The 27,402-nt window shown below is 42.9% G+C and overlaps 1 protein-coding gene and 1 long non-coding RNA gene across 3 annotated transcripts; one reads left to right on the top strand and one right to left on the bottom strand.

The window, feature by feature from the left end:
- Window positions 1-785: 785 nt before the first annotated feature.
- Window positions 786-26,961, bottom strand: LOC112253373. Its single transcript, XR_002953996.2, has 3 exons — window positions 26,863-26,961; window positions 26,617-26,727; window positions 786-3,158 (listed from the first exon to the last, which is right to left on the bottom strand). It is a non-coding gene; the product is annotated as an uncharacterized LOC112253373 (long non-coding RNA).
- On the top strand, window positions 4,904-13,587 carry LOC112253356 (nuclear receptor coactivator 4). Of its 2 annotated transcripts, none has more exons than XM_024425347.2 (10): window positions 4,904-5,049; window positions 7,539-7,665; window positions 8,675-8,815; window positions 8,996-9,084; window positions 9,311-9,419; window positions 9,797-9,898; window positions 10,035-10,142; window positions 10,382-11,452; window positions 11,597-11,689; window positions 11,975-13,587. In XM_024425347.2, the coding sequence occupies exons 1-10, from the start codon at window positions 5,012-5,014 to the stop codon at window positions 11,978-11,980; spliced, it is 1,884 nt and encodes a 627-aa protein (XP_024281115.1). In that variant the 5' UTR covers window positions 4,904-5,011; the 3' UTR covers window positions 11,981-13,587. The 2 variants fall into 2 exon arrangements, with proteins under 2 accessions (XP_024281115.1, XP_024281119.1); XM_024425351.2 differs by lacking the exon at window positions 4,904-5,049 and adding an exon at window positions 5,968-6,123.
- Window positions 26,962-27,402: the final 441 nt, after the last annotated feature.

The following is a 27,402-nucleotide window of genomic DNA, read 5'->3' as shown; positions in this document are numbered from 1 at the left end:
CCCTACAGCGTAAACGCTTCACTGCAGACGGTCTAGACAGACCTGCTGCCCCCCCCTTCCACCTGTACCAGCACCTGGAGTGCATTATGGAAGAGGCGGAGGTTAAGCTAAACGAGCTGGGCCAGGCTGAACTGGAAGAGGTGGCTGCAGCTACAGTATGGTCCATTTTGTGTCTACCACAGTTTCCAACACTGACAGGAAAAGACAAGCACTGCTGTGAAGGATCCTGCCCGACCCAAATACTTCAAATGGCACAATTACATAAGCGGCTATCTGTTTGACAGGTGTTTATCGAAAGGAAACAACAAGAACACTATCCCTCACAAAAACAGTGAGTAAAGTGATTGTTTGATTGAAACGGTTTAATCATAAACTAATAATTAATTACATGTTGACTACATACAGCACAGTATTTCCTGATATGCTTTAATAAATGCTGACTGCTGTCTCTAGGTTAGTCTCTTGTCTGGCACAAACACTTGTTGCTGAATGCATTGCTCCTGAGTGGCACTGCATCTTGGTGCTAGAGGTGTCACTACAGACCCTGGTAGAGAGTGATTGGGAGTCTCATAGGTTGGCGCACAATTGGCCCAGCGTCGTCCGGGTTAGGACGAATTAAAAACTCTAAAGGTCTTCACCTATCACATCCATAAACAGTCAACATATTAATCATAACCTCAAATTGTATCATTCTGAACAGTCGTAACCTTCTGCATCTGCAAAAAAAACAGCCTTACTTATGATTCAGTACTACACAAATTCATTTAATTATTTGTTTACTCGCTAACTAAATGGTAACACGGGATAAACATACACACTTAATACAATAGAAACAGGTCCCTAGTGGACTGACACAATATGGCAGCTTGTTACATAAGAGATGGAGAGAGAGACAGACACTTAATGTTGGTACATTTTAGACACTACTCTCACAGTAATCATATACTTTACACACAAATCACCGCCCATTTGGAGTAAGGAATCATGAATGTATTTACCTGTAAATGTCTTGGTTCTTCATATTTCTGTCGGAGCCAGGCCTTGGAAAGGGTGTTGGGTCTTTTCACTGCACGCTTGTAAGGCTTTGATTGTCCAAAAGGGTTCCCCACACGTCTTCTATTGTTATTCTTCCATTCGCTCTGGAAGATGAGTCTTTGAAGATTGACACACCTGGCTAGCCTGTGATTCCCAGTGGGGTGATGAGTAGTAAAATATGATGGTTTGAAGAGAGTAGTAGAATGGTCCCACTTAATTTAGCTTTTCTAGATACTTTACTTAGAACAGCTAATCATCCATACCAGTGATTGTCTGGGAAATTACGTCTGGGAGATCTCTACCTCGTGTTGAGAATGAATTCGAACCACTTTGGACGTGAGCTGCAGCTACACATCTCTCTGGTCTGAAATTTAAATTCTTAACCCATGGTTTTATACAGTTTGTTCAAAAGAGGGCAGTTCGTGAGGCTGACATGCTCTCTGATCTCACTCAGGGGGGTGGTGACTACTTGAACAAAGTTATAGAAACAATTTTCTCTTATAGTTTCTAAGATCACATCCCTCTCTTAACAAAAACATTAATGTTTCGTATTTTATACACAACGTAGAGGATGGAAACTTCGTAAATGTAGTGTATATACCTTTCAAGTTACAGTATTTCCTTTTTAACATTTTATGACAACCAAAATGACAATATTATTCTATAGATAGCCTTCGACCATTCCCCACTTTCTATGTTAGAAATATTGTTCCAGTATTCGCTTTAGAACGTGTTAGATTTTCGGCTGGAAAATGTCTGTAACAAAGACACATTCCTGTATGAATTTGGAGAGGGATGTTCTCTCCTTGATTTACAACAGGGTGTGGGCTGTCATCCACTGCAAAGCTGATCCAACCCCTCTGGATCCTCACAGGACAGTCATGACAAGGCCTGGCGTGACATTTTGATAACCATGCATTATCACTCATACTGTGGTACTTTATTATTGTGGTCGAATTACCCCTACCCTGACCGACAGTCCCCTCACGCTATCACCCTCCCCTGTCCAATCCCCCTTCCAACAGAGACAGGACTCAGCTCCTTCACCACCTTTAAATACCCAGACCTGTCACACAGTGTGGTAGACCTGACCATTTCAATTTGCAAGTGTTTTGTTACAAAACACCTTTTTGCTTGTAATCCTTTCCTTTGTGTATTTTGAATGTGTTTAGGACCAATAAAGTTTGTTCTTATTTATTCATTTAGATTATCATTTGATTTAGAACATTTGCTGTTTGTTTGCTTTATGCATTTCCTTTACTCATGTTTAAACCTATTGCCTAAGTTTCTTCACTGTAAAATTATTTTAATGTTAGATATTCATGAGTATTAGTATATCTGCGTATGGTTTATATGAAATCACTACCATGTGTTTCTTTGTTTGTTTCCTACTTAATCACTCCATCCTTACATCATCAATCTTGTCATTATCTTCAATTCAACTTAAGTAATAAACTGGGCATCAGCCCTTTGAACTGCAAACCACCATCTGTGTTTTAATGGACACCACCATGATAGTCCTAACTCAAACCAACAGTTAGAGCAAGATGCAGTCCTTTTACCACCACAACTGTGATCAATTATTAGAATTATATACAAAATAGGAAATCGATGTTTTTATTTTATTTTGGCATGATAAAGCGAGGGACTCTTATTTTGAAATAAGGGCTGAGGACTGCCTTGTGGTGGTTGAGGCGCATCTACAGCGGGCGTGGGGTCTCTGTTCGCAGATCTTCACAGATGGGTCAAGGGACCGAGGCAGTGGGAGAGCAGGGTTTGGGATGCAGCTGTCTGGTGGAGCTTCTGTCTTTGCTGAAACGCTTGCACGAGTGTGGGCATTGGGATGGGGGGAAGAAGTGGGGCATAAAAGGGTAATTTTATGTTCAGACTCTACTGCTAGCCTGGTTCAGCTGAGAGAAGGGAAGTCAAAGTCATGTCCAAACCGGATAGCTGTTGATGGCACTTTAGGTAGGGGGAAATGAGGCACCAGATAATGCAACTCTGAAGAGGGAGGTAGATATGGTGCACCTGTTGGGCGGGGGTAGGCGCATCGTAGCAGAGGGGTTGACCCAGGAGTGGCGGAGCAGGGAAGACACACCATAATTCTTAGGGTCCATAGGTATCTGGGAAATGGGAAATTATGTAAAATATATCACTAGCCACTTTAAACAATGCTACCTAATATAATGTTTACATACTCTACATTATTCATCTCATATGTATACGTATATACTGTACTCTATATACTGTACTCTATATCATCTACTGCATCCCTATGTAATACATGTATCACTAGCCACTTTAACTATGCCACTTTGTTTACATACTCATCTCATATGTATATACTGTACTCGATACCATCTACTGTATCTTGCCTAAGCTGCTCTGTATCATCACTCATTCATATATCTTTATGTACATATTCTTTATCCCCTTACACTGTGTATAAAACAGTAGTTTTTTTTTTTTTTAATTGTTAGTTAGATTACTTGTTGGATTATTACTGCATTGTCAGAACTAGAAGCACAAGCATTTCACTACACTCGCATTAACATCTGCTAACCATGTGTATGTGACAAATAAAATTTGATTTGATTTGATTTATCTGGGGATGGAAAGGAAGGCTGAGGTTGGGTCATTGTGGGTTATTGTTACTGGGGAAACACCCAGAAAGGAAGCGTGAGGAATGTGGGGAGGTAGACTTAAGCATGTCCTCTTATATTGCAGGTGGTATGGTGAGGGCAATTCTCTGTGAGCTGGCTGAGTTGTTTGTGACCACATTTTCGCTTGTAACAATTTTGGCCTCAAATGACAGGCAGCGCGAACTAGCAAGGAAGCGGTTGTTGTTTCTCTATTCCACCAGCCTGCACCTACAGGTGTGAAGCTATTAAAATATTTATGTATAATTCGCACTCCGATTTGAGAAAGGCAGCAATACAGCGTCTAATAGTCTGTGGGAACGCACAACTCCAAGATCTACATACAAAAATATTGTGGGTGGAGTAAATCCTCTCGCTTTGCCTCTTCCTGTCTGGTTTTACCAACGATATGTATAAACCCTGGATGACTAACGGGGACGCTGTATTGAATCCACCGCGGAGCCATATTTTTATTTTTATTTAACTAGGCAAACCAGTTAAGAACAAATTCTTATTTACAATGGCAGCGTACCAAAAGGCAAAATACCTTCTGCGGAGAAGGGGGCTGGGACAAAAATTTAAAAACATAAATATAGGACACAACTACATAAAGAGAGACCTATAAGACAACAACATTGCAAGGCAGCAACACATGACAACACACCATGGTACAAACATTATTGGGCATAGACAACAGCACAAAGGGTAAGAAGGTAGAGACAATACATCACGCAAAACTGTCAGTAAGAGTTTCCATGATTGAGTCTTTGAATGAAGAGATTGAGATAAAACGGTCCAGTTTGAGTGTTTGCAGCCCGTTCCAGTCGCTAGCTGCAGCGAACTGAAAAGACGAGCGACCCAGGGATGTGTGTGCTTTGGGGACCTTTTAACAGAATGTGACTGGTAGAACAGGCAGAATCTTGGCACACCTCCATTGTAAAACATTTTAGAAGCAAATAGAAAGGCATTTATTAATGTCTACATTCATTTTTGACACGTTTATTCTTACATTTACATTATATTGTGAGCTAAACATAAAATCATTTTCATTTGTATTTTTTTGTAATGTTACTGTCCCCACTACAACAAAATACTTATTTGTAATTTTGTCCTTAACATTTCATTGAAATACTGTAGAATTCGATTAATTCCTATGGAGGATGCTCCTATTTGGAAGTGCCAATATGGCCGACCGGTGGCTTCAAATCCCCACTATAGCCAATACATTTGCAATCCAGGGTTTATATACTTGATTAGGTTTTTCCTGGTGAAAAGAGGAGCAGTTGACTTTGCCGGGGTTCATTATATTTTTTAAAACCACCGAGCTAGTTACATCGATGTCTTCTAAGTCAAAAGTGCAGTACAAGGGGAAAAGGTAGGTGCTGCCGGTGGCATGTAAACATTTAGCTACTAAGGTCTGAAACAACGGCAGCTGTCTAACTCTGTTAGCTTTTTTAGCTAACGACCTTTAAGCACACAAATTAGCTAAAGTGAAGTTAGTGCTACAATAATGCTAGCGAGTAACTTAACGTCTTTCGACTTCATTGAGCGGGCAAGCTGCATGAAACAGCCAAGAGATTGCATTTGTTTAAGTATACTAGATATCTATAGATAACATGCTGGTGATAATCGATCGTGTTCGGCGTTATGTGGGATCCCTACCTCCACCCAGGAAGTGTTTCGCCTAGTCCTGAGGGTGAACATTTCGCCACAACCGCAATATCATCTGCTACACACGTAACGTTATGTGACAAATACAATTTGATTCCATTATTTTTGCCCTAACACCAGATTCAACCAATCAAATGTTTAATGAGTCGATTAGTGGAATTAGATGTGTAGTGCTAGGGCAAAAATAAAAATGTGTACCCCTTCGAGACCCCCAGGATCAGGATTTCGCTACACTCGCAATAACATCTGCATGTGACCAATACAATTTGATTTGTATCACTATAAAACACCGAATCGTAATCACTATGGGGAAAATAAGTAGCTGTTATATTTGTGCATTTTTTCCAATCATATGAATTAGTGAGTGTTTAACTCTTCGCCTTTCTGGTGGTGGCTGGCACTGGTAACTTGAAGTGTATTTCCAACATGGAAAATCATTCGTGTGTTCTTCGCGCCTTGGGCTTGTGCATTTTTTTGGTTGTGTGTGTGACAAAAGCTGAAAAGTATTCGCTTGTCTGTCTTTAACCCCCTTTTGAGGGGCCCTTCTCTTCCTACTAGTGGTGGTGTACGCGTTGAATGCGAAACTGACGCTGGTTGTTCCATAGAAATATAATAAAAGGGTTTTGCTCTGCGCACTCTCTGACGGAAACAACCTATGACGTAGCAACCAGCCTTGGTTCGTGGCTTGATAAATAAATGGCATATGAACGCCAACAACAAGGGAGCTACACCAAAGGGTTTAAACGGAGAGATATCACTGGAGACCCAGCAACACAAGGTAGCTATAACCTTAGGAGTTCGTGGTTGACGTTGTACGGCTGTTTTTCAAGAATACGCTATGTTCTCACATGGCCATCCTCGTCGAGACAAGCGCCTCCATTTAAAACAAAAAAAACGTTTATTTTTTTTATTTTTTACCGGAGTTAACGTTACATGACCTTTTAAACCCGCATAAATGTATTGACCAACCGGTTAATTGTCAAAGACTGTACTCTTTTACGATGAGCAACACTGACACGTCTTGTCCTATAATGATCAAATAAATAGTAAAAACCATGCCTGGCGAGGGCTTACTTTTACTCTAACAAAAAACGCCTCGAAAACTTCTATTTGTATCAGTTAACGTTACTTTGTTGCAAGAGATCATTGCAAAGGATTGTTTGTTAAACGCTCTATATTCGCCGATTAAAGTCAAGGCCAGAGGTAGGAAACTCGATTCACTGGTGGGACGATTTTTGTCGAAGCGAATGCATGTTTGGGGGGGCTGGAACATAGTTGTCCATTTGTAGTGTACAAATTATTATAATTATATCCAAAAAGAGATTTGTATTTGAAAATAACAATAAATTAATCGTGCCTTGTTTACATTGAGATACGATGTGGGAATACTTGGGAACCGATATCCTAAATTAAACTAATCTGTCAAAAACCCAGCACAATGGCTATGACAGTGATTGAGCAAACGTTTTAGGATGCGGTTTTGTGGGCTCAATAATGACAGAGTGAGGGATATTATGTGAGATATCTCAAAGCTGGTGTTGGGCTGAGTCAACAAGAAGCTATGAGACCAATTCAGAACTAATAGCCTAGCCTAAACATGCCTTCCAACTTAATGCCCTTGCTAAAATGAACAATTTTCAATAGTCTCCACACATGCTAGTGATTAACAGTATACAGCACTCAGTATAGTAGGATCTCCCCGTGGAGCCTGGATCCTGATCATGAATCTGGTGGTGGTCACGGTGACAATTAGTCTACTGTAATGGTAGTATGCACCTTGTTTAATTTCTTAAATCTGATACTTACTTTCCCCCAAATTCTCTCTGTTTGTGTTAAGAGCTGTAAAGCAGAAGTGAAAGCGGAGAGAGAGAGCAGGAAAGCGAGAGTTGATGTGGCGGTTTCACAGCAAAAGGGAACAGAAATTTAACCTCAGTGCTGACAGTAACATATTTCCATTCCACGTAAAATTTAGACTAGGGGAAGCACTCACTTTACCAGTGCATAGCCAATTATTTTGGTGATTGTTCAAGCGCAACCCCCTATTCGGCTTACAGTTGATTCCCGAAAGCAGACAGTGGTTCACTGAACAAAGGGAAGATTTAAGTCTGGAAAGAAAACCCAAAGAAATGCTGTTCTGTCAAAGTAACATACTATGTCTCAAAGGCTAACCCTGTAACAACTGTGCCTCTGCAGAATGTTTACTGTGGAGGAGCGAGAGAAGGCCACCCTCAGGCAGTGTGTGCAGGCCCGCTGTCAGCTGGAGGAGGCCATCGGCGGGGTGACGAGGGCTGAGGTCCAGCTCAAGGATAACTCCAGAGAGGTGAGTCAGAAGACTCTCTTATACAACCGTTGGCCCCACCCAGGAATGACACAGTTCTAGTGGCTCAGGAGGAACCCCCACTGGGTCAGTCTTTGTGCTCTGGATAGGTAGAACCTGATGTTATTGCCCTTGTGCTTGGAGCAGATTGCAGATGGGTGTATAGGTCAGTGTGCTGACCTGTCTGTGCATCTGACCTTGCTTAGTGTCAGCAGCAGGAGAAGAAAGAAGCTACATTAAAGAAGCTACTCAGCCCTTGAGTGTTCAATGGGCTCTATGCTCTAAACAAAGTAGTTTTCAAGGATTTAGGACAAGCACCATGGTTAGTCACCCCGGGCCTCAGGAAGACAGATACCCTTGGCACGGTGATCATTAGTATTCCACAAAGTGAGCCATGGCTTTATTGTATGTCATAACTGTGGCAGACAGGCTAAGCCCTGATATGTTAGCTGTGTTGTTAAAATGGGTCTTTGTCCTCCTGTCGTGGCCACAGTTAATGATTAGTATGTGGCTCATGTTATGAGGGTGAGAAGGGGAACCGGAGAGACCAATAATTGAAACATGACTATGGGATAGAGTTCCCCAGACCTGCCTTTTTTTTTTTAATATATAAGGCAGCAGCAGGGGGAGAGGCTGGTCATTGCAGTCTGAGAGTACACCGACAGCAGAGCATCCACTACTGCAGCAGCTCACTTCTCACTGCGTCTTAAGAGAATCATTCAACCTTTTTCTGACTAACTAGCAGAGGAATAGGTAGAACCTGATGTTATTGCCCTTGTGCTTGGAGCAGATTGCAGATGGGTGTCTAGGTCAGTGTGCTGACCTGTCTGGGCATCTGACCTTGCTTAGTGTCAGCAGCAGGAGATTAAGGAAGCTACTCAGCCCTTGAGTGTTCTGTATCAGATCTCAGGGCAATGGCTTGACAGCAGTGTTCGTATTTGTGTGTGTACAGATTCTCGTATGCAGATTATTATATTTTTTACTGTTTTGCTCATTTCTCTTGTGTTTACAGGTGAAGTCCCAGCTTCAGACCTGTATCAGCAGACACCTGGAGTCTATGCGTTCCCGTGAGGTGTGGCTGCTGGAGCAGATTGACCTTGTGCAGCAGCTAAAGGGAGAGGCTCTGCAGGCACAGCTACATCAGCTTCACTTGGTGAGCATTAACCCAGGTATCTGCAGACTCATTTCAGGAGTCTCTGCACTGCACAGTGTCTGCTCAGAAACTTCTGAAGATCAACTTAATTTTTGTTTCTTACTTCAGTGACCACCCCTTCGTGTTAATGGCGCCAGGTCTGACCTTCTCCTTTTCTCTCCCCCTCTCTTTTGCCCACAGCTCCGAGGCCAGTTTGACATTCTCATCCATCAGCTGGAAAACTTCAACAGCAACGACCTGGCCAACCAGCTCACCGGCTGCATGGAAAAGTACGAGACGGCACAATGGCCTCTGTCTTGGATCGAATGTGGTTTGGGAGTCCGCTTAAGACTTGAGCGATCATTTCAGCCTTTCTGCATTTGCTTCCATAATACCTCTCGTTGTCAGTTAGACTTAGTCACAGGTTAGAACCTGAAGCTTGGAATGGGTTAGTAGAGGATGACGAGATGTGTGGGGTGAATTTTGGGTGGACTACTAAAATGTCTCTGTGTTCAGGTTATCTTCTCTGAACCTGACTCCTGAGGAAACCCCTGAGATGAGCTTCCAGGCTGACACTCGTTCCCTGCGCCAGGCCATCACCTCCTTTGGCACCATTGCCACCCAGGTACGTGACCCACTGGGAGCTACAAGCAGAAATGAACACACGGTTTAAGTTTACTAAAGGTATATTTCCTAGGTTTTTAACATGTACATTTTTATATTTAATATCAGTTGTAGTCAAGGAAAGAGTGTTAGAAAAACATTTTCTGATGTTTGTGGAGGTGTAGAATTGCATGTTATCAACATGCTGGGGGGAATCTTGGGGATTGGAGTTTTGAGGTAACATAGTGATTCTACTGGTAATGCTGTCCTAGATTGACTGCCTTGTGGCCTAGTTCCTCGATCCATGTTATGTATTAGTGCTTCTTACATAATACCCTGACATCTCCCGCTGTCACTATTGATAGACTGTTGTTCATAACTTCCCTTTCACTTCCCCAGAACGTGGAAGGAGGCCCTGTGCTGAATATCTCCTCTCAAAGCTCAAATGCCAGCGAGCGACAATGGCTTCAGCAGGGTTGTCCAATCGCAGCTAAGAAACAGGTTTGTACCTTGATGATGTCACAGATGACACTTTTCCATCTAAAGCGGTGGTGACTCTGGATTGCTTGCACGGGGTCCCCACCCACACAGAAATACACTGTACTGACATGCCCACTCGTTTTTTGTTTGTTTGTAGAGGGTGGAGTCGGCACCTCTTGGAAACCGTCCAGAGACTACCGCCCCAGTTGGATACCAGTCGAGTAAGAACCTACAGGATTGGTTGATCACCCGCAGTGATGTTCAGGTGAGAGCAGATGATGGGAAATTAACTTCTTTGTGGCCTTTTGTCTATCTCAAATCTGCGCCGAGAAACAGGACAAACTTTTAATTTACATTTACCACATCTATTTTCACATGAAAACCCACTTGGATTCCATTTGAAGTTAATAAGTCAAAATAGTGTTGACATTTCGAGTTGCATGGCTGATTACACCCAGATTAATTTTAGCATCTGGACTGTTTTCTTTTTCCTCTGTCCTCCAGTCATCTTGCCCCATGGCCCCCTTTGACTTCCTCAAGGCCTGGGGCCAGCTGAATGATCTGGAGATGTGGCTACAAAAGAAGCCTCCCGTCAGAGAGAGAACCAGCTGTAGCACCAGCAGCAGCTCAACCTTCTCCATTGAGAAAATCGATGAGTCTGAGTTAGACATGGCTCTGGGGGAAGAGGTGGGCCACGAGGAGGGGGAGGAAGAGCGGGCTAAGAAGGATGAACTGAGCGACTGGCTCATCACCCCGGCAACTGTTGCCAAGGGAACCACCAGCAAGAGCTGCCAGGCATCTGAACCTGACAGGTGGAAGCATATCTTCAAACCTTTCCAGGAGGGCTTCTCCTCCAGCGAGTGGCTGCTCAAATCTGACTGCGGATCGTGCTGTGCGACCCACACCAAGCCTGTGGCGATTGAGAACCTGGGCAAACTCTTGTGCCTGAAGACCCTCCCAGCCTCAGCAGCCATCACCCCCGCCGCCACCACCAAACCCCAAACCCCCAACACACCCAGCTCTGTGGAGATCTGGCTGCAGCAGGCTATTCCAGTACAGCAGTCGTGCAAAGCCAACGAGTCCTGCTCCAGCTACTCTCAGTGTGTGTGTGACAAGAACTGCGGCAAAGAAGCCCTCTGCGCCTGGCTCCTCAAGAAGGAGGGTCGGGACAAGAACAGGGTTTCTGTGGACAAGAACAACCCCAGCAAGCAGTCCATCCTCGACTATCAAGAGCAAGAACAGAAGGTTCAGGCCATCCTGGAGGCCTGGCTCTACCCTAGCGAGCCTCGTAAGACCATGGGCTCCACATCCCCAGTCATGTCATCCCTCTCAGCCTGGTTGTCTCCACCAGCCTCCCAGGGTGAAAAGGCCAGCATGGAGGAACACAGCTCCCAGTTCAATGGCCCCAAGTCAGAAAGTCCTTTAAGCAAACCACTGCAGCCAGAGTGCTGGGTTTTACCTGAGAAGACACAAAGTAGCACCGCTGCCACACCGAGTCAGGAGACGACAAAGGAGCAACACACCACAGAACCAGAGGAAGACAAGTGGCTTCTACGCAAGAGGGCCAATGCTCAGGTAAGGTTATGGATCATGGACTGAAAGGACAAACTCGTGTAATACTTTTTGTTGTGTGTAATCTGTCAACCAGTGAATCATTTTAAGCCTCAAGCAAAAGCTGGGTCACTGACCATCATACTGTGTTCTTTGGTCTGATTTCAGGAGCGACTTGCCCCTTCCACAGTATGTGATCTATTTTCCTGTATGAAAATCGGTGGAGACAAAGAGAAGTGGCTACACAGGGTCCCTATACAGGTAAGATTCTTAATCGTCCCCAAGGGGTGCACCTTTTTGTTTTTTTGCCGTAGCACTACAAAGCTGATTCAAATAATCAATGCTTGATGATTATTTGAGTCAGATGTGTAGTGCTAGGGCAAAAAAACAAAAGAGCTGCACCCCTTAGGGTCCCCAGGACCAAATTTGAGAAATGTTGAAAGAGTCAGTCGTATTTCTCTGAACACCAACATGGGATTATTTTGGTCCATTTTGTTCATTATTTGTTCCTGGATTAATTGGACTTTCTTTCCCTGTCTTTTCCAGATGTGACAAGTATATCCAGTAGTGTGCTGATCCTCGCACACAATGTCTTGCTTTGCCTTTTCCTCCAATTCTCTTCTGGGACTGGGCTTTTTTTCTTTTCCTTTCCTTTGTTGTCATGGAGATATGCCTCCCAACCCCAGTCTGAAGTAGACTGGGGTTACTGGAGGTACTACCATTATCTGATTGTTCTGTGCATTTAGGTCTGATGGAATTCTGTGAATTTGCCTTCAATAATCACAGTGGAGTTGTCAATACCTTGCCGTGCTAGCCTTGGGCTCTAAAGCGAATCTGCAGTGTGACTGAGAATCACTAGTCCCGAAAGGACCAGCTCACATGAATATGTAACATTATTTTCCTTTAGTTTGAGGATGATGTGAGGCAGGAGGTTTGGGTCGACAGAAATAAGAGATTTGAATCGACAGAAATAAGAGATTTGAATCAACCATAATTTAGGAACGCTTGTTTTTGTGGCATGTGGTAAAGTGTATGTCACTAATATGAATGGCTGGTCTTTGTAGTGACTATGCCTTGTGGGTATTTGGTTAACCCCCATACTCAAATAAGAGTATCAAGTAATGTAAGCAAAGCCATTCTTTTCATTGTAAATGTCTTCTTCTGATCTTACAAGCTAAACCTAAAGGCATTGCCAATACATCTACCCTTATTGCACTAACATAACTCTATAGTTCTGGTTTATGTGCCTAAAGTTTGCTTCATTGTATTTAGCGGATACATTGTGAAAACAGAGTCGGCTTGTCTCCTATATATCACCTGTGTGTTGAGATTTTCACTGCCGTGCAAGTGTTTTCATGTTACAAGTGATGCCAGCTGAAAACGTTGTGCCCAATATCGAGTTTCCGTTGATACGACTTTCGATTGGCTGAATCCAATGAAGAAAACATCTACCGCGTAATAATTTTAGTACCCACCAAAAGAACATGTACTTGATGTCTTTCTGCATAATACCTCTTTAGCTGTCTCACCATAGTGCTTAGAACAAAGATTCTTCAAAATGTGTACATGGCTCTTTGCGAAGGAGAGTTGGAGAGGAGAAACGCCATAGACTGGTTGGTTGTTTAGCAACAAAACCGACGGGTGCGCAACTATGGGTCAAAACAAACAGGGTTGGTTTAAATTGTTGACAACATGTAAACTATATTTAGTCTCAATGTTTATTGAAAACCAAATGCATTTGCACAATGAGCACTTAGTTACATTTGTTAGTTAGCGAATTTGAGCCATATTTGCTTTGACATGAAATCAGTCAAAACACATCAAAACAATAAATGGTATAAATAAGATACGAGCCACCTACAATTCCCCACACGACAGCTTTGTCATTGTTGCTAGCTATCTGACCATTCAGTCATAATGTGCGGCTTCCGGACACATCGTTGCGCACATCAGTTTCTTGACATCAGCCAACCTGTCTATGGTGCTCGATGAATGGTTCTAGTGTTTGATACTAGGACTTGGTTTTTCAGTTCATCTGGTGTGCCTGTGCAAATGCTTTGTACCACAAAGTAGAACTATCCATATGATCACTTGTGTTATGCTCTCTGGAGTCCTACCTGTACCATAATTAACTCTTAATAAAAACAAGTAAACCTTGAGTGCTGTGGTTGGACTTCCTCCTTTCGTTGCATTTGAACATTTATTGCCCAAACCAAGTTGCAAGCATAGGCTGTTAGTCTTGAGAAATGCACAGTGCAGAATTATGCAATGTGCTGATGCCAAGAATATTTGCTGCTGTTGCACCCGAGTTGTGGATTAGATGAAACCAGTTGCAGCAGTCTTCCCATGATTACCGATGACTGACGTTAGCCAAAAATAGACTTGGCTTGATTACTTAACAACTTTCAACTTTTGAGCTAGAACATGGGAGACATTTGTTCTCCTTTGAAACAGCAATCAAAGTAATAAATCATATTGCTTCTGAGATATGATTACAGTAGTGATGAGCAGAACCGACTTAATAGCCTCTTTCCTCTTGTTTACATCTTTATCTTTGGCATGTCAGGTGAAATCACAAGATGGCTTGGTAAGATATTACTGGGTAGGTAGTCTAGCAGTTAAGAGCGGTGGGTGAGTAAAAAAAGAAATCTGATGTGCCCTTGAGCAAGGCACTTAACCTTTTGTGTTGTGTCAAAAATGACCCACCACTGTTTAACAGCAAAGAACCCCCTAAATTATGTTTTTTCAACTTCAAATTTAGTGACTTATTCTAGAGTGACCCAACATTAGAGAAAGTGAAACATCGCCTTTTCACATTTCCATGAAAGCTTGTCTAACAGGATGACCACAGCTCGCGTCGCAAAATAAATGTAGACATGCATGTTATTCAATTATTGCACCCACACTGCTCACGCGCACCAACGAGCGTCTGTGTTGCCACGGGCTAAAATAGAAGTCAGTTCTATTTGTGACGCAGATCGCGCTGCAAGTCTTGCCTCTCCCATCTCCACACTGGTTTATAGAAGCAGGTACCCACGTGTCATCTCCTCATTGGTTATATCCACGTGGGTGACTGAAAGACGAACGAGGTCAGTGGCAGTAATGCACCTAATTTATGAAAGTTGCCAATTGCAATATAAAGTCAAGAGAAGAAAAAGCCTGGAAGAGAGATGGCTAGAAACAATTTGGTTAACCGTTTTATTTGTGGGTTAATTGGCGGAGTAGAGGACCTTGTGCATTTCAGGTAAAATAACAACTCAATGTTTATATCCCAGGACAAATTAGCGAGCAACAGCAAGCTAGCTAAATAGGACAAATTAGCTAGCAAGTGCAAGCTAAATTGGTCTGGCCCTGGGGTCATCTCTCCCTTGTACCATATAGAACAGAAACAACCCATGCTCTGGAATGCTCTAGGTTTTATCACCCAAAAGACATCGTAAATCTCCTGTCAGTGTTATCTCCCAGAGGCCCATCCTCAGTAAAACACACACACGATAGTTATAAGAATACTCTATTCTGTCGCATAAAACAACCATTTGATGCAATAAAAGTATTATAACAATCTTACAAATTTCCACCATAATAGGTAACTCTTTATCCACAGTAAGGGGTGTAAAGCCATAACAGATATTTTTCCAGCAGCAGACTATGATCGATAATGTCAAAAGCTGTACTGAAGTCTAACAAAACAGCCCCCACAATCTATTATCTATTTCTATCAGCCAATCATCAGTAATTTGTGTAAGTGCTGTGTTTGTTGAATGTCCTTACCTATAAGTGTGCTGAAAGTCTGAAAGTCAAATAGCATTGTATCAGGTAAAAAAAAAAAAAAATCTCAAAACTTTCCTAAGGGTTGGTAAAATGCTAATTGGTTGGCTATTTGAGCCAGGAAAGGGGGCTTTACTATTTTTAGGTAGCAGAGTAGGCTTAAATTGAAGATATTGCAATATCGTCCACTATTGTCCTCAGTAATTTTCCTCCCAAGTTGTCAGACTCCAGTGGGTTGTCATTGTTGATAGACAACAAATGGAATTTGAAATTACAATTCTTGTCTTTCATAATTTGGTCAGATATACTTGGATGTGTAGTGTCAGCGTTTGTTGCTGGCATCCCATACTTAATCTTGCCTATGAGAAAATCATTAAAGTAGTTGCCAATATCAGTCAGTTTTGTAATGAATGAGCCATTTGATTCATTGAATGATGGCGCTGAGTTTGCCTTTTTCCCCAAAATGTATTTGGTGTTAACTATCATTCTTTGTCAGTTATCTTTGTTTCATAGTGTAGTTTCTAGTTATATTCAGTTTAGTCACATCTCAATTTGCAGTACATTTGTCAATCAGTTGTGCAGCCAGACTTATTTTCCTTTTGCCTCATCCCTCTCAACCATACCATTTAAAAAATAAAAATAAAAGCTAACTGCGTCTCGTGAATTCATGCAAAAACAAGTTAGGTATTTATGTTTAACAAAGATTGTTATTTTAACTAAAACTACATCGTGTTTCCAGTATACAGTGTTCAGCTGCACACTCTGATGACGTCAGGAGAATGCAGCAAAGCTAGTGGAATAAAATGTTCCTGAGTGGCATAGTTAGTTTTGACTTAAATCTATGGCAAGACCTGAAAATGGTTCTGTAGTAATGATCAAAAAACAATTTGACAGAGCTTGAAGAATGTTGAAAAGAATCATTGAAAAATGTTGCGCAATCCAGGTGTGGAAAGCACTTAGAGACTTACCCAGAGAGACCCACATCTGTAATCGCTGCCAAAGGTGTTTTTACAAAGTATAGATTCAGGGGTGTGAATACTTACGTAAATTTGATATTTCTGTATTTCATTTTCATTACATTTGCTAAACTTTAAAAAAAAAAGATGTTTTTCACTTTGTCATTATGTGGTATTGTGTGTAGATATGTGAGAAGAAAAAAAACATTTAAATATATTTTGAATTCGGGCTGTAAACAAAATGTGGAAAATGTCAAGGGGTATGAATACTTTCTGAAGGCACTGTATGTCTACAAAGGAATAAAGATACATTTTGGGGAAATGTTTTGACTGGTCCATGCTCCAGTTTTACTTAAGTTTGGTCCCTGTTGTTGTACAGACCATAGAGACCTGCCGGCCAGGCCCCCTCACGCTGCCCCACGTACTTCATCTATAAAACACACAGTGTGTATATGTCATATCACAATCACACATAAGTCAGACCTAACCGGCCTACACCAATATCAAACCAACAATATCAAACAGTGACCAAAAATAGAGATGTCAGCAGTCAGGCAGGGGAATTCTAGTACCACAGAGACACCTGACAGCTGACCATCCCTCTCACACCACCAGGGGAAAAACAGACAAACACAATAGGATGAGGACATGAGGTATGTTTCCACAGTCTACATTCAACACGGACTATTGACAAAGGCATAGTAAAAGGCCAGTTTGTTTGTGCGAATTGTCACACACACCTTGGGAAACTGGAAAGTACATACAGCTAACAACAACAGTGGGATATGTACTGGTTAAGTAATGGAACCGTCGCTATCATGATGAGGTGCTCATCAGCACTAAGCATGATTTCACACAGATACATAGGAAAGTACATCGGATCAGATTAGTGCAGGAATCAGGTTTGAATGGCAAAGCATGTTAATGAGAAGCCATTGCTATGGGCACACAGTGGCAAACATCTCCAACAGTCTTCAGAGCGTGAGAGGGGAGTAGCAGTTGGAGTAGCAGCATGGTTGCCTGTCCCTGGCCCCATTCAGCAGCAGGAGATAAGACTGATAAAGTTCTCTCCTCCTGCAGTCACAGGGCCCACACCCACTACCAGCAGCCCCAAGATAAGTGTTTATGTGGCAGTATAGGTGCTATGTCACCATGGCAGGGAGGGAGAGAGAGACAGCTTGAAATACTAAACACCCCACTTACCCAAACCTGTAGGGTCCATACAAGCGCAGCCCATGGGAGCAGAGCACGGATGTCAATTCAAGGACAATGCGAAACATGCTGTCATTGTCAAAACACACAGTGGATTGAACGACTGCTTCTGGACAATTTCCATAGCACCGGGAAATATATATTTTGCTTCTTGAAGAATTCAAATCCTTTCGTTACAGTGCTATGGAATTGGTTTGGGCATACAATTATAACTTGTTTTTCATTGTGTGTCAGGATTGTTATTCATATCCCACATATGACACTGTGAATCACTACCACTACTATTAAGAGACTTCCCAATGAACCACTAGTCTGAAACCAAGTTGAATGTGAGGCAGACTCATGCATCAGCACAATAGGATAACGTTACAACTATGCAGGTTGGTTGTCAGTTGCCACAGAACGAAATAACACAGGGGCCAAAAAGTCCACCTAGCTATGTTTGTCCTACTTCCCTAATGAATGGGACACTGAAAAAAAATTAGCTGCATGACCACACGTTTACATGAAAGGTTTGGTGATGTTTAAGCAAGTCAGGCAAATGCACACATTAGGTATGTGTGAGGGAACACAGACACAAACCTTCACCAAGACACATGCACAGCTCTCATCCCAAATATGTCGTAATCTCTCCGACTCCATAAATCTTATTATATCGATCAGATTCCATCTGAGTGTTCTCACTGGTCAAGCAAGATTAGAGCAATAGATAGAAAGACATGACTCTGGTCCAGACAAGACAAACCAGAACTGAAAACAACAGTCACTTCTTCATTCGAATTCAGGTCCACTGGACACATTGGACGAGTGCAATCATAGGCATTTAACACCTCAGTGAGCCAGATATTCTGAACATGGTCTTAGATTGACATCTGACTCTAAGGGGTGATCAGCAAGGCTTTAACAGAGACGGAGAGAATATAGGCAAGAGTGTATGATTTTTTTCTTCACAATTGACCTGAAATGTAAAAAGGAAGTGAAATGAGTGCCAGGGCTATGGATTTCCACTAGATAACACAGCCACAAATTCAGATTCCAAAGCCACAAAGTCAGATTCCAAAGCCACAAAGTCAAACATTTGCTCTTTGGTCTATTTAAGGTTAGGGTTAGGCATACGTTTAGCAGTGTGGTCAGCTGTTCCCACATGCTTCAAGAGGGCCACCATTGTTCCTGTTCCCAAGAAAGCTAAGGTAACTGAGCTAAACGACTACCGCCCCGTAGCACTCACATCCGTCATCATGAAGTGCTTTGAGAGACTAGTCAAGGACCATATCACCTCCACCCTACCTGACACCCTTGACCCACTCCAATTTGCTTACCGCCCAAATAGGTCCACAGACGATGCAATCTCAACCACACTGCACACTGCACACTGCCTAACCCATCTGGACAAGAGGAATACCTATGTGAGAATGCTGTTCATCGACTACAGCTCGGCATTCAACACCATAGTACCCTCCAAGCTCGTCATCAAGCTCGAGACCCTGGGTCTCGACCCCGCCCTGTGCAACTGGGTACTGGACTTCCTGACGGGCCGCCCCCAGGTGGTGAGGGTAGGCAACAACATCTGGAAAAGGGAAGGTGTCCTTAACTCCCTCCTCCCCGCTGATCCTCAACACTGGGGCCCCACAAGGGTGCGTTCTGAGCCCTCTCCTGTACTCCCTGTTCACCCACGACTGCGTGGCCATGCACGCCTCCAACTCAATCATCAAGTTTGCGGACGACACAACAGTGGTAGGCTTGATTACCAACAACGACGAGACGGCCTACAGGGAGGAGGTGAGGGCCCTCGGAGTGTGGTGTCAGGAAAATAACCTCACACTCAACGTCAACAAAACTAAGGAGATGATTGTGGACTTCAGGAAACAGCAGAGGGAACACCCCCTATCCACATCGATGGAACAGTAGTGGAGAGGGTAGCAAGTTTTAAGTTCCTCGGCATACACATCACAGACAAACTGAATTGGTCCACTCACACAGACAGCATCGTGAGGAAGGCGCAGCAGCGCCTCTTCAACCTCAGGAGGCTGAAGAAATTCGGCTTGTCACCAAAAGCACTCACAAACTTCTACAGATGCACAATCGAGAGCATCCTGGCGGGCTGTATCACCGCCTGGTATGGCAACTGCACCGCCCTCAACCGTAAGGCTCTCCAGAGGGTAGTGAGGTCTGCACAACGCATCACCAGGGGCAAACTACCTGCCCTCCAGGACACCTACACCACCCGATGCTACAGGAAGGCCATAAAGATAATCAAGGACATCAACCACCCGAGCCACTGCCTGTTCACCCCGCTGTCATCCAGAAGGCGAGGTCAGTACAGGTGCATCAAAGCTGGGACCGAGAGACTGAAAAACAGCTTCTATCTCAAGGCCATCAGACTGTTAAACAGCCACCACTAACATTGAGTGGCTACTGCCAACACACTATCAATGACACTGACTCTACTCCAGCCACTTTAATCATGGGAATTGATGGGAAATGATGTAAATATATCACTAGCCACTTTAAACAATGCTACCTTATATAATGTTACTTACCCTACATTGTTCATCTCATATGCATACGTTGATACTGTACTCTATATCATCGACTGCATCCTTATGTAATACATGTATCACTAGCCACTTTAACTATGCCACTTGGTTTACATACTTATCTCATATGTATATACTGTACTCGATATCATCTACTGTATCTTGCCTATGCTGCTCTGTACCATCACTCATTCATATATCCTTATGTACATATTCTTTATCCCCTTACACTGTGTATAAGACAGTAGTTTTTTTTGGGAATTGTTAGTTAGATTACTTGCTTTTTATTACTGCATTGTCGGAACTAGAAGCACAAGCATTTCGCTACACTCACATTAACATCTGCTAACCATGTGTATGTGACAAATAAAATTTGATTTGATTTGATTTGATATCGTACCCCCTCCTCCTCCCAGTGATATAGGAGTGTAGGCCAGTGCCAGATTTTTAAGAACTTCCCCTTATTGAATCCGGAGCAGTGCATGCTCGGAAAATTTATGTTGGCAGCAGAGGTGCCCTGTGTAGATACTGTCCATTTAACAACAGCTGGTAATTAAGGCCTAGTGTCCCTTCAGACAAACTGAACCAGTCTAACCAGAAAGTGGTGTCTGCAATGACCTCTCTCAATCACATGAGCAGTGGAATTTTAAGTGGAATCCAATCAAGAAAAATGGGAAGCTGGTAAAAAACCGACATAAAGCATCAGGTTGTCTTGGTCGACCACACCAGAAAGTCCTAGATGGGTATTTTCCTTTAGCTTCCTCTAAATAGAGCACGCTAGGGGAAAAATATAGAAGTGTTTATGTTTAATTACAAGTGCCAGAGATCACTTTTACTGCAGCTGACAATGTATTTCCATACTCAAAACACTAACACGGTTGTCTGACTATTATGTTCATTACCAGCACGTAAATGTTTTTTGTTTGTTTTACGAAGCCCTGACCTTTGCACATTTCCAATGTGAGTCACTAGTTCTACTGTATGAGTACAGGGGTTTTTTTTCTTCACAATTGACCTGAAATGTAAAAAGGAAGTGAAATGAGTGCCAGGGCTATGCATTTCCACTAGATAACACAGCCACAAATTCAGATTCCAAAGCCACAAAGTCAAACATTTGCTCTTTGGTCTATTTAAGGTAAGGGTTAGGCATACGTTTAGCAGTGTGGTTAAGGTTAGGTTTAAAATCCCATTTTAATTTGATACATTTTAGAAATGGGTGGGGTTTAGCCATAATTATGATTTTGTTGCCATGCTAACCCCTTTACACGTGTAAAAATGGGCCTATTTGGATAGGGCCAAATTGAAATGTTCCTAACAGAAGAACTATAAAAAGCATATGCATGACCATAGTAGCACATTTAATAAGAACACTTTGGAGATTATGGGGGAAATTATCACACCAAAAGATGAGGACACAACAGTTTACCTGACACAAGACTGAATCCAAACGTTACACTGTTGATTTTTGTTCATTTTACATTTCTGTACTTTTCACAGCATTTGCCAATAACTGAAAATACTCTGGATACATTCGGTAACAACATATGCATATTCATTGATATTCATTAATCGCAATCTGCGTCAGGTGGGCATCATTTGAAAGCGTATTCTATTGCCAACATGGCTAGCTGAGTTATAAAATATGATCTTACATTGTTACGCCTCGATCACACCGACAGCGCCAATGCATTTTGGGTACACCAGAAGTACATCCATTTCCAATCGAACGCTGGGTTTGCCTTGCAGCTTTGCTTTGCAGAGGCAGTTGCAGTGTGTTCTGTGTCTTACGTACGAAGGATTTATATTGTATGAATGCGTCAATCTGTACACGTAGACGGCTTGACATAAATAGTAGCAGAAGGTGAACGTTGAACTTTTGTTGCACACATATCCAGATGATGCTGCGTACTATTTTGCGCAAGGATGCTGTCGGTGTGATCAAGGCCTTAGGTTTTCAAAAAGAACTTCAGATAAACAGATTGTAATTTAGAATGGAATCATGAGTGCGTGTTTCGGCAGCAAATTTTTCTTCATAATACGACAAACATAGCCTCATTCTTTTAAGGACATCCCATACATGTCATCCTGGTAACTGTGGATCAAACATAGCAATCATAAACATGGATACTGCTAGAAACATAAGAATTTCACTTGGGACTCATCCAATGGCATTGAGGAGTTTACCACATCAGTCACCAGCTTCATTAATAAGTGCATTGATGAAGTCGTCCCCACAGTGACCGTATGTACATATCCCAACTAGATGCCATGGATTACAGGCAACATCCACACTGAGTTAAAGGCAAGAGCTGCCGCATTCAGGAAGCGGGACACTAACCCAGCTGCTTCTAAGAAATCCCCCTATGCCACATTGAAGGTCCCCAAGAACACAGTGGCCTCCATCATTCTTAAATGGAAGTAGTTTCTAACCACCAAGACTAGAGCTGGCCGCCCAGACAAACTGAGCAATTGGGGGAAAAGCGCTTTGGTCAGGGAGGTGACCAAAAACCCGATGGTCACTCTGACAGAGCTCTAGAGTTCCTCTGTGGAAATGGGAAATGAAATGAGAAACTTCCGGAAGGACAACCATCTCTGCAGCACCCCACCAATCAGGCCTTTATGGTAGAGTGGCCAGACGGAAGCCACTCCTCAGTAAAAGGCACATGACAGCCCGCTTGGAGTTTGCCAAAAGGCACCTAAAGGACTCTCACACCATGAGAAACAAGATTCGCTGGTCTGATGAAACCAAGGTTGAACTCTTTGGCCTGAATGCCAAGCGTCATGTCTGGGGGAAACCTGGCACCATCCCTACGGTGAAGCATGGTGATGGCAGCATCATGCTGTGGGGGATGTTTTTCAGCTGCAGGGACTGGGAGATTAGTCAGGATCGAGGGAAATATGAACAGAGGAAAGTACAGAGAGATCCTTGATGAAAACCTGCTCCAAAGCACTCAGGACCTCAGACTGGGCAAAGGTTCACCTTTCAACAGGGAAATGACCCTAAGCACACAGCCAAAACAACGCAGGAGTATCTAAATGTCCTTGAGTGGCCCAGTCAGAGCCCGGACTTGAAATTGATCGAACAACTCTGGAGAGACCTGAAAATAGCTGTGCAGCAACGCTCCCCATCCAACCTGACAGAGCTTGAGAGGATCTGCAGAGAAGAATGGGAGAAACTCCCCAAATACAGGTGTGCCAAGCTTGTAGCGTCATACCCAAGAACACTCGTGGCTGCAATCGCTGCCAAAGGTGCTTCAACAAAGTACCGAGTAAAGGGTCTGAATACTTATGTAAATGTGATTTTTTTAAAATTAGACATTCGTAAATATTTCTAAAACCCTGTTTTGCTTTTTCATCATGGGGTATTGTGTGTAGATTGATGAGGGAAAAAAACAATTAAATCCATTTTAGATTAAGGCTGTAATGTAACAAAATGTGGAAAAAGTCAAGGGGTCTGAATACTTTCCGAATGCACCGTATGTGAGAATGCTGTTCATTGACTATAACTTAGCATTCAACACCATAGTGCCCTCCAAGCTTATCACTAAGCTAAGGAACCTGGGACTGAACACCTCCATCTGCAACTGGATCCTGGACTTCCTGATGGGATGCCCCAGATGTTGAGGGTAGGCAACAACACATCCACCACACTGACCCTCAACACGGGGGCCTCTCAGTGGTGCATGCCTAGTCCCCTCCTGTACTCTCTGTTCACCCATGACTGTGTAGCCGCGCATGACTCCAACGTGGTGTCACATTTTAAATACATAGGAATTTTAAATACTTTAGTGATAATTATTTACTCTAACCTTTCCTTAAAAAATATATAAAAAGTATATGGAACGGCAAAACGCAACCTGGTAAATGTTTTATTTATCAGAAACCAAATGTCAACAGATTTAACAAACTGTATATGCATTCAATGATTTTGTCCCATCTCTCGTACTGTGTCACAACCTGGTCACGAGCTAGTATCACAGCAAACCACTTCAAAAGCTCTAGAAACAAACTCTGAATGTGCTGGACAAAAATCAAACACCTTTCACCACTGCAATATCAATAAGAAATACAACCTACTGAGCATTGACAGGTTCTTATGCCTTGCCGACACTTCTCTGCTGATTAAGATCACTCATGACCTTTCCCAACCACCTCAATTTGTTACATATTGAATGGACAATACCAGGACAACAAGAGCTTCAATTAGAGGAGCCTTCTCATTTCAGTTTTAGGGTCCACCAAATTTGGCCAGACAGCTTTTTCAGTCGGTGCGTCAAGACTATGGAAAAACACAACCAGTGTCAGAGAGTGCAGTACCTTTGCTAGCTTCAAGGCAAACTGGGAAAAAGTAGCTTAAGGCAAACCAGTCATGTGAACATTAAGACATTCTGACTCTTAAGAAGTCAGATACTGTAAGACCAAGGGACATTTAAACTCTGATGTAATATTAGCATTATATTGTCCATTTTTCATATTTTGATAGATAGATACTGTAGATAGATAGATTTTAATAGTGTGTTATATTGTAGTATTGTATTGATGTATTGATGTTGATTGTTTTCTGCCCAAACTGCAGATGGCAATTTGCTATGTAGAGAAATCTGGTGCAATGGCATGTTATACATGGTCCCTGACAAATAAACAAATAATAACACAAATATTAAGTTTACCGGTGGTAGGTGGTAGGCTTGATCATTGACGATGATGAGACAGCCTATAGGGAGGAGGACAGAGACCTGGCAGTGTGGTGCCAGGACAACAACCTCTCCCTCAACGTCACCAAGACAAAGGAGCTGATCGTGGACTACAGGAAATGGAGGGCCAAGCACACCCCCATTCACATCCACAGGGCTGAAGTGGAGCAGGTCGAGAGCTTCAAGTTTCTATACCCCTAAGGAGCTATCACGGTCAAAAGACACCAACACAGACATGAAGAGGGCACAACAATGCCACCTCCCCCTCAGGAGGCTGAAAAGATTTGGCATGGGCCCTCAGATCCTCAAAAAGTTCTACAGCTGCACCATTGAGAGCATCTTGACTGGCTGCATCACCACTTGGTATGGCAATTGCTTGGCATTTGATTGCAAGGCGCTACAGAGGGTAATCCAGAACATCACTGGGTCTGAGCTCCCTGCCATCCAGGACTTCTATACCAGGCAGTGTCAGAGGAAGGTCCTAAACATTTTCAAAGACTCCAGCCACCAAAGTCGTAGACTGTTCTCTCTGCTACCGCTCGGCAAGCAGTACCGATACGTCGAGTATGGAACCAACAGAACCCTAAACAGCTTCTACCTCATACCCCTGCATATCAACAAGGAACTGTTACACTACATTAACAAAAGTATGTGGACAACTGCTCGTCAAACATCTCATTCCAAAATCATGGGCATTAATATGGAGTTTGCTGCTATAACAACCTCCACTGTTCTAGGAAGGCTTGCCACTAGATGTTGTAACATTGCTGCAAGACTTGCTTCCATTCAGCCACAAGAGCATTACTGAGGTCGGGCACTGATGTTGGCCTACTCGGCCTGACTCGCAGTCTGCGTTCCAATTCATCCCAAAGGTGTTTGATGGGTTTGAGGTCAGGGCTCTATGCAAGCCATTCAAGTTTTCCCACACCGATCTCGACAAACCATTTCTGTATTGACCTCGCTTTGTGCACGGGGGCATTGTCATGCTGAAACAGGAAAGGGAGTTTGAAACTCGGTAGTGAGTGTTGCAACGGATGACAGACAATCTTTACACGCTACATGGTCCTAGACGTTTCTGCTTCACAATAACAGCACTTACAGTTGACGAGGGCAGCTCTAGCAGAGGGCAGAAATGTTATATACTTACTTGTTGGAAAGGTTGCATCCTATGACGGTGCCATGTTCAATGTCACTGAGCTCTTCAGTAAGGCCAGTCTACTGTCAATGTTTGTCTTTGGAGATTGCATGGCTGTGTGCACGATTTTATACACCTGTCAGCAACTAATTTGAAGGGGTGTCCATATTATTTTGTATATATAGTATATATAGCCAAGTTATTGTTACTCCTTGTGTACCTATTATTACTTTTATTATTGAGTGTTTTACCTTTCTTTTATTTCTCCATTTTCTTTCCCTGCATTGTTGGGAAGGGCCTGTAAGTAAGCATTTCACTGTTAGTCCACACCTGTTATTTACGAAGCATGTGATGAATTGAACATTTGATTTGACATGAGTTTTCACATACGGAAATGTGAAGTGCACATTTGGACTCACGGGTGTGTGGTTTGACTGTATGACATCACAGCAGTATTCATTATAATCCTCAACGTCTCATCTTTCACAAAACAACGATTCCTCTCGATTTACAGGATTTCCCTCACTCAGACGACAACAAATGTGCAAAAGTAGCCCCATTAGCGGGAGGGATGGTGGCATCTTTTTGTCGCGCGTGGTGCTCAAGTTTATAACGGACGTCAAGTCAAAACCCATACAGCCTTAAGTGGGGAACCTGAACTCTGACGTCATGTATAGAATGTTACTGTACAGCCACTGCGTTCCAATTTAGGTGCTAATCAATGACAAAATCTGCCATTTTCAACCTGTATACGGGATGACTGAGTGAGTTGAAAAGGCTACCTAGGCTCCACCTCTGTTTCCTTGTGTAGGTGAGGAGACATGAGGTGAGGAAAAGTTATCCTGTTTTGATTTCAACATCATATGATCTCAGATCCTCTACTGACCTGTGGACTTGTACAGCATGCCTGTCATGGTCCCGGCAACAACCGTGATGATGTCATCCTCTGCTCCTCAGGTCTTCGCGATGGCCACCCCAAACACACTCTACAACAGAACTGAGGACAAGCATACAGGTGAATTAATGTCACATTGTTTTTTGTTTCTATTGAGACAATAACAGTATACCAATGTGTGGCACTGCTGAAAGGACATCTGTGTCAATCCACTGGTGGGAAATGACAGGCACTCACCCACTGACCCAAGTGTGTTCGCCCATGTCACTCCTTGGCGGGTCACCAGATTCAGGATCCTAAAACAGAGGGCAAGTGAGGAAGGATATTATATCCATTAAAACACAGACACAAAGACTCACCCAACTTCAATTGGACACAAGGGTTGATTTAGGGTTAGGGGTTCTAGTAAAAGTGCTGCATATTTGGAAAACCTGATACATGCCTGCTGCATCGCCAAACAAGACTTGCTTCAGTTTATATGGAAATCCAAAACTACTATCCTTGAGTGGATGAGATCATCAGGCCAAGTGTAAACAGCTTGCCAGATCATAATGTATCATGATTTATCTGATTCAGCTTTAGACATTCACTAACAGTAAGATAGACGGACAGTGGCACGTTGTGCAGTGCTATCTTATAACAGTGATCAGCTGAAAAATAATTATCCTGGTCAAACCAATATTCCAACTGTGGCCAGCATTACACAGTGAACACAATGTACCCGTGGCCAAGGCAGACTTTGCCCTTCTCCCTTGGCAGGGACAGCTGGGTTTTTGG

Source organism: Oncorhynchus tshawytscha, linkage group LG01 (assembly GCF_018296145.1).
Source record: "Oncorhynchus tshawytscha isolate Ot180627B linkage group LG01, Otsh_v2.0, whole genome shotgun sequence".
In the NCBI taxonomy this organism is placed as follows: Eukaryota; Metazoa; Chordata; class Actinopteri; order Salmoniformes; family Salmonidae; genus Oncorhynchus; species Oncorhynchus tshawytscha.
This window is presented reverse-complemented; position numbering and strand designations above follow the sequence as displayed.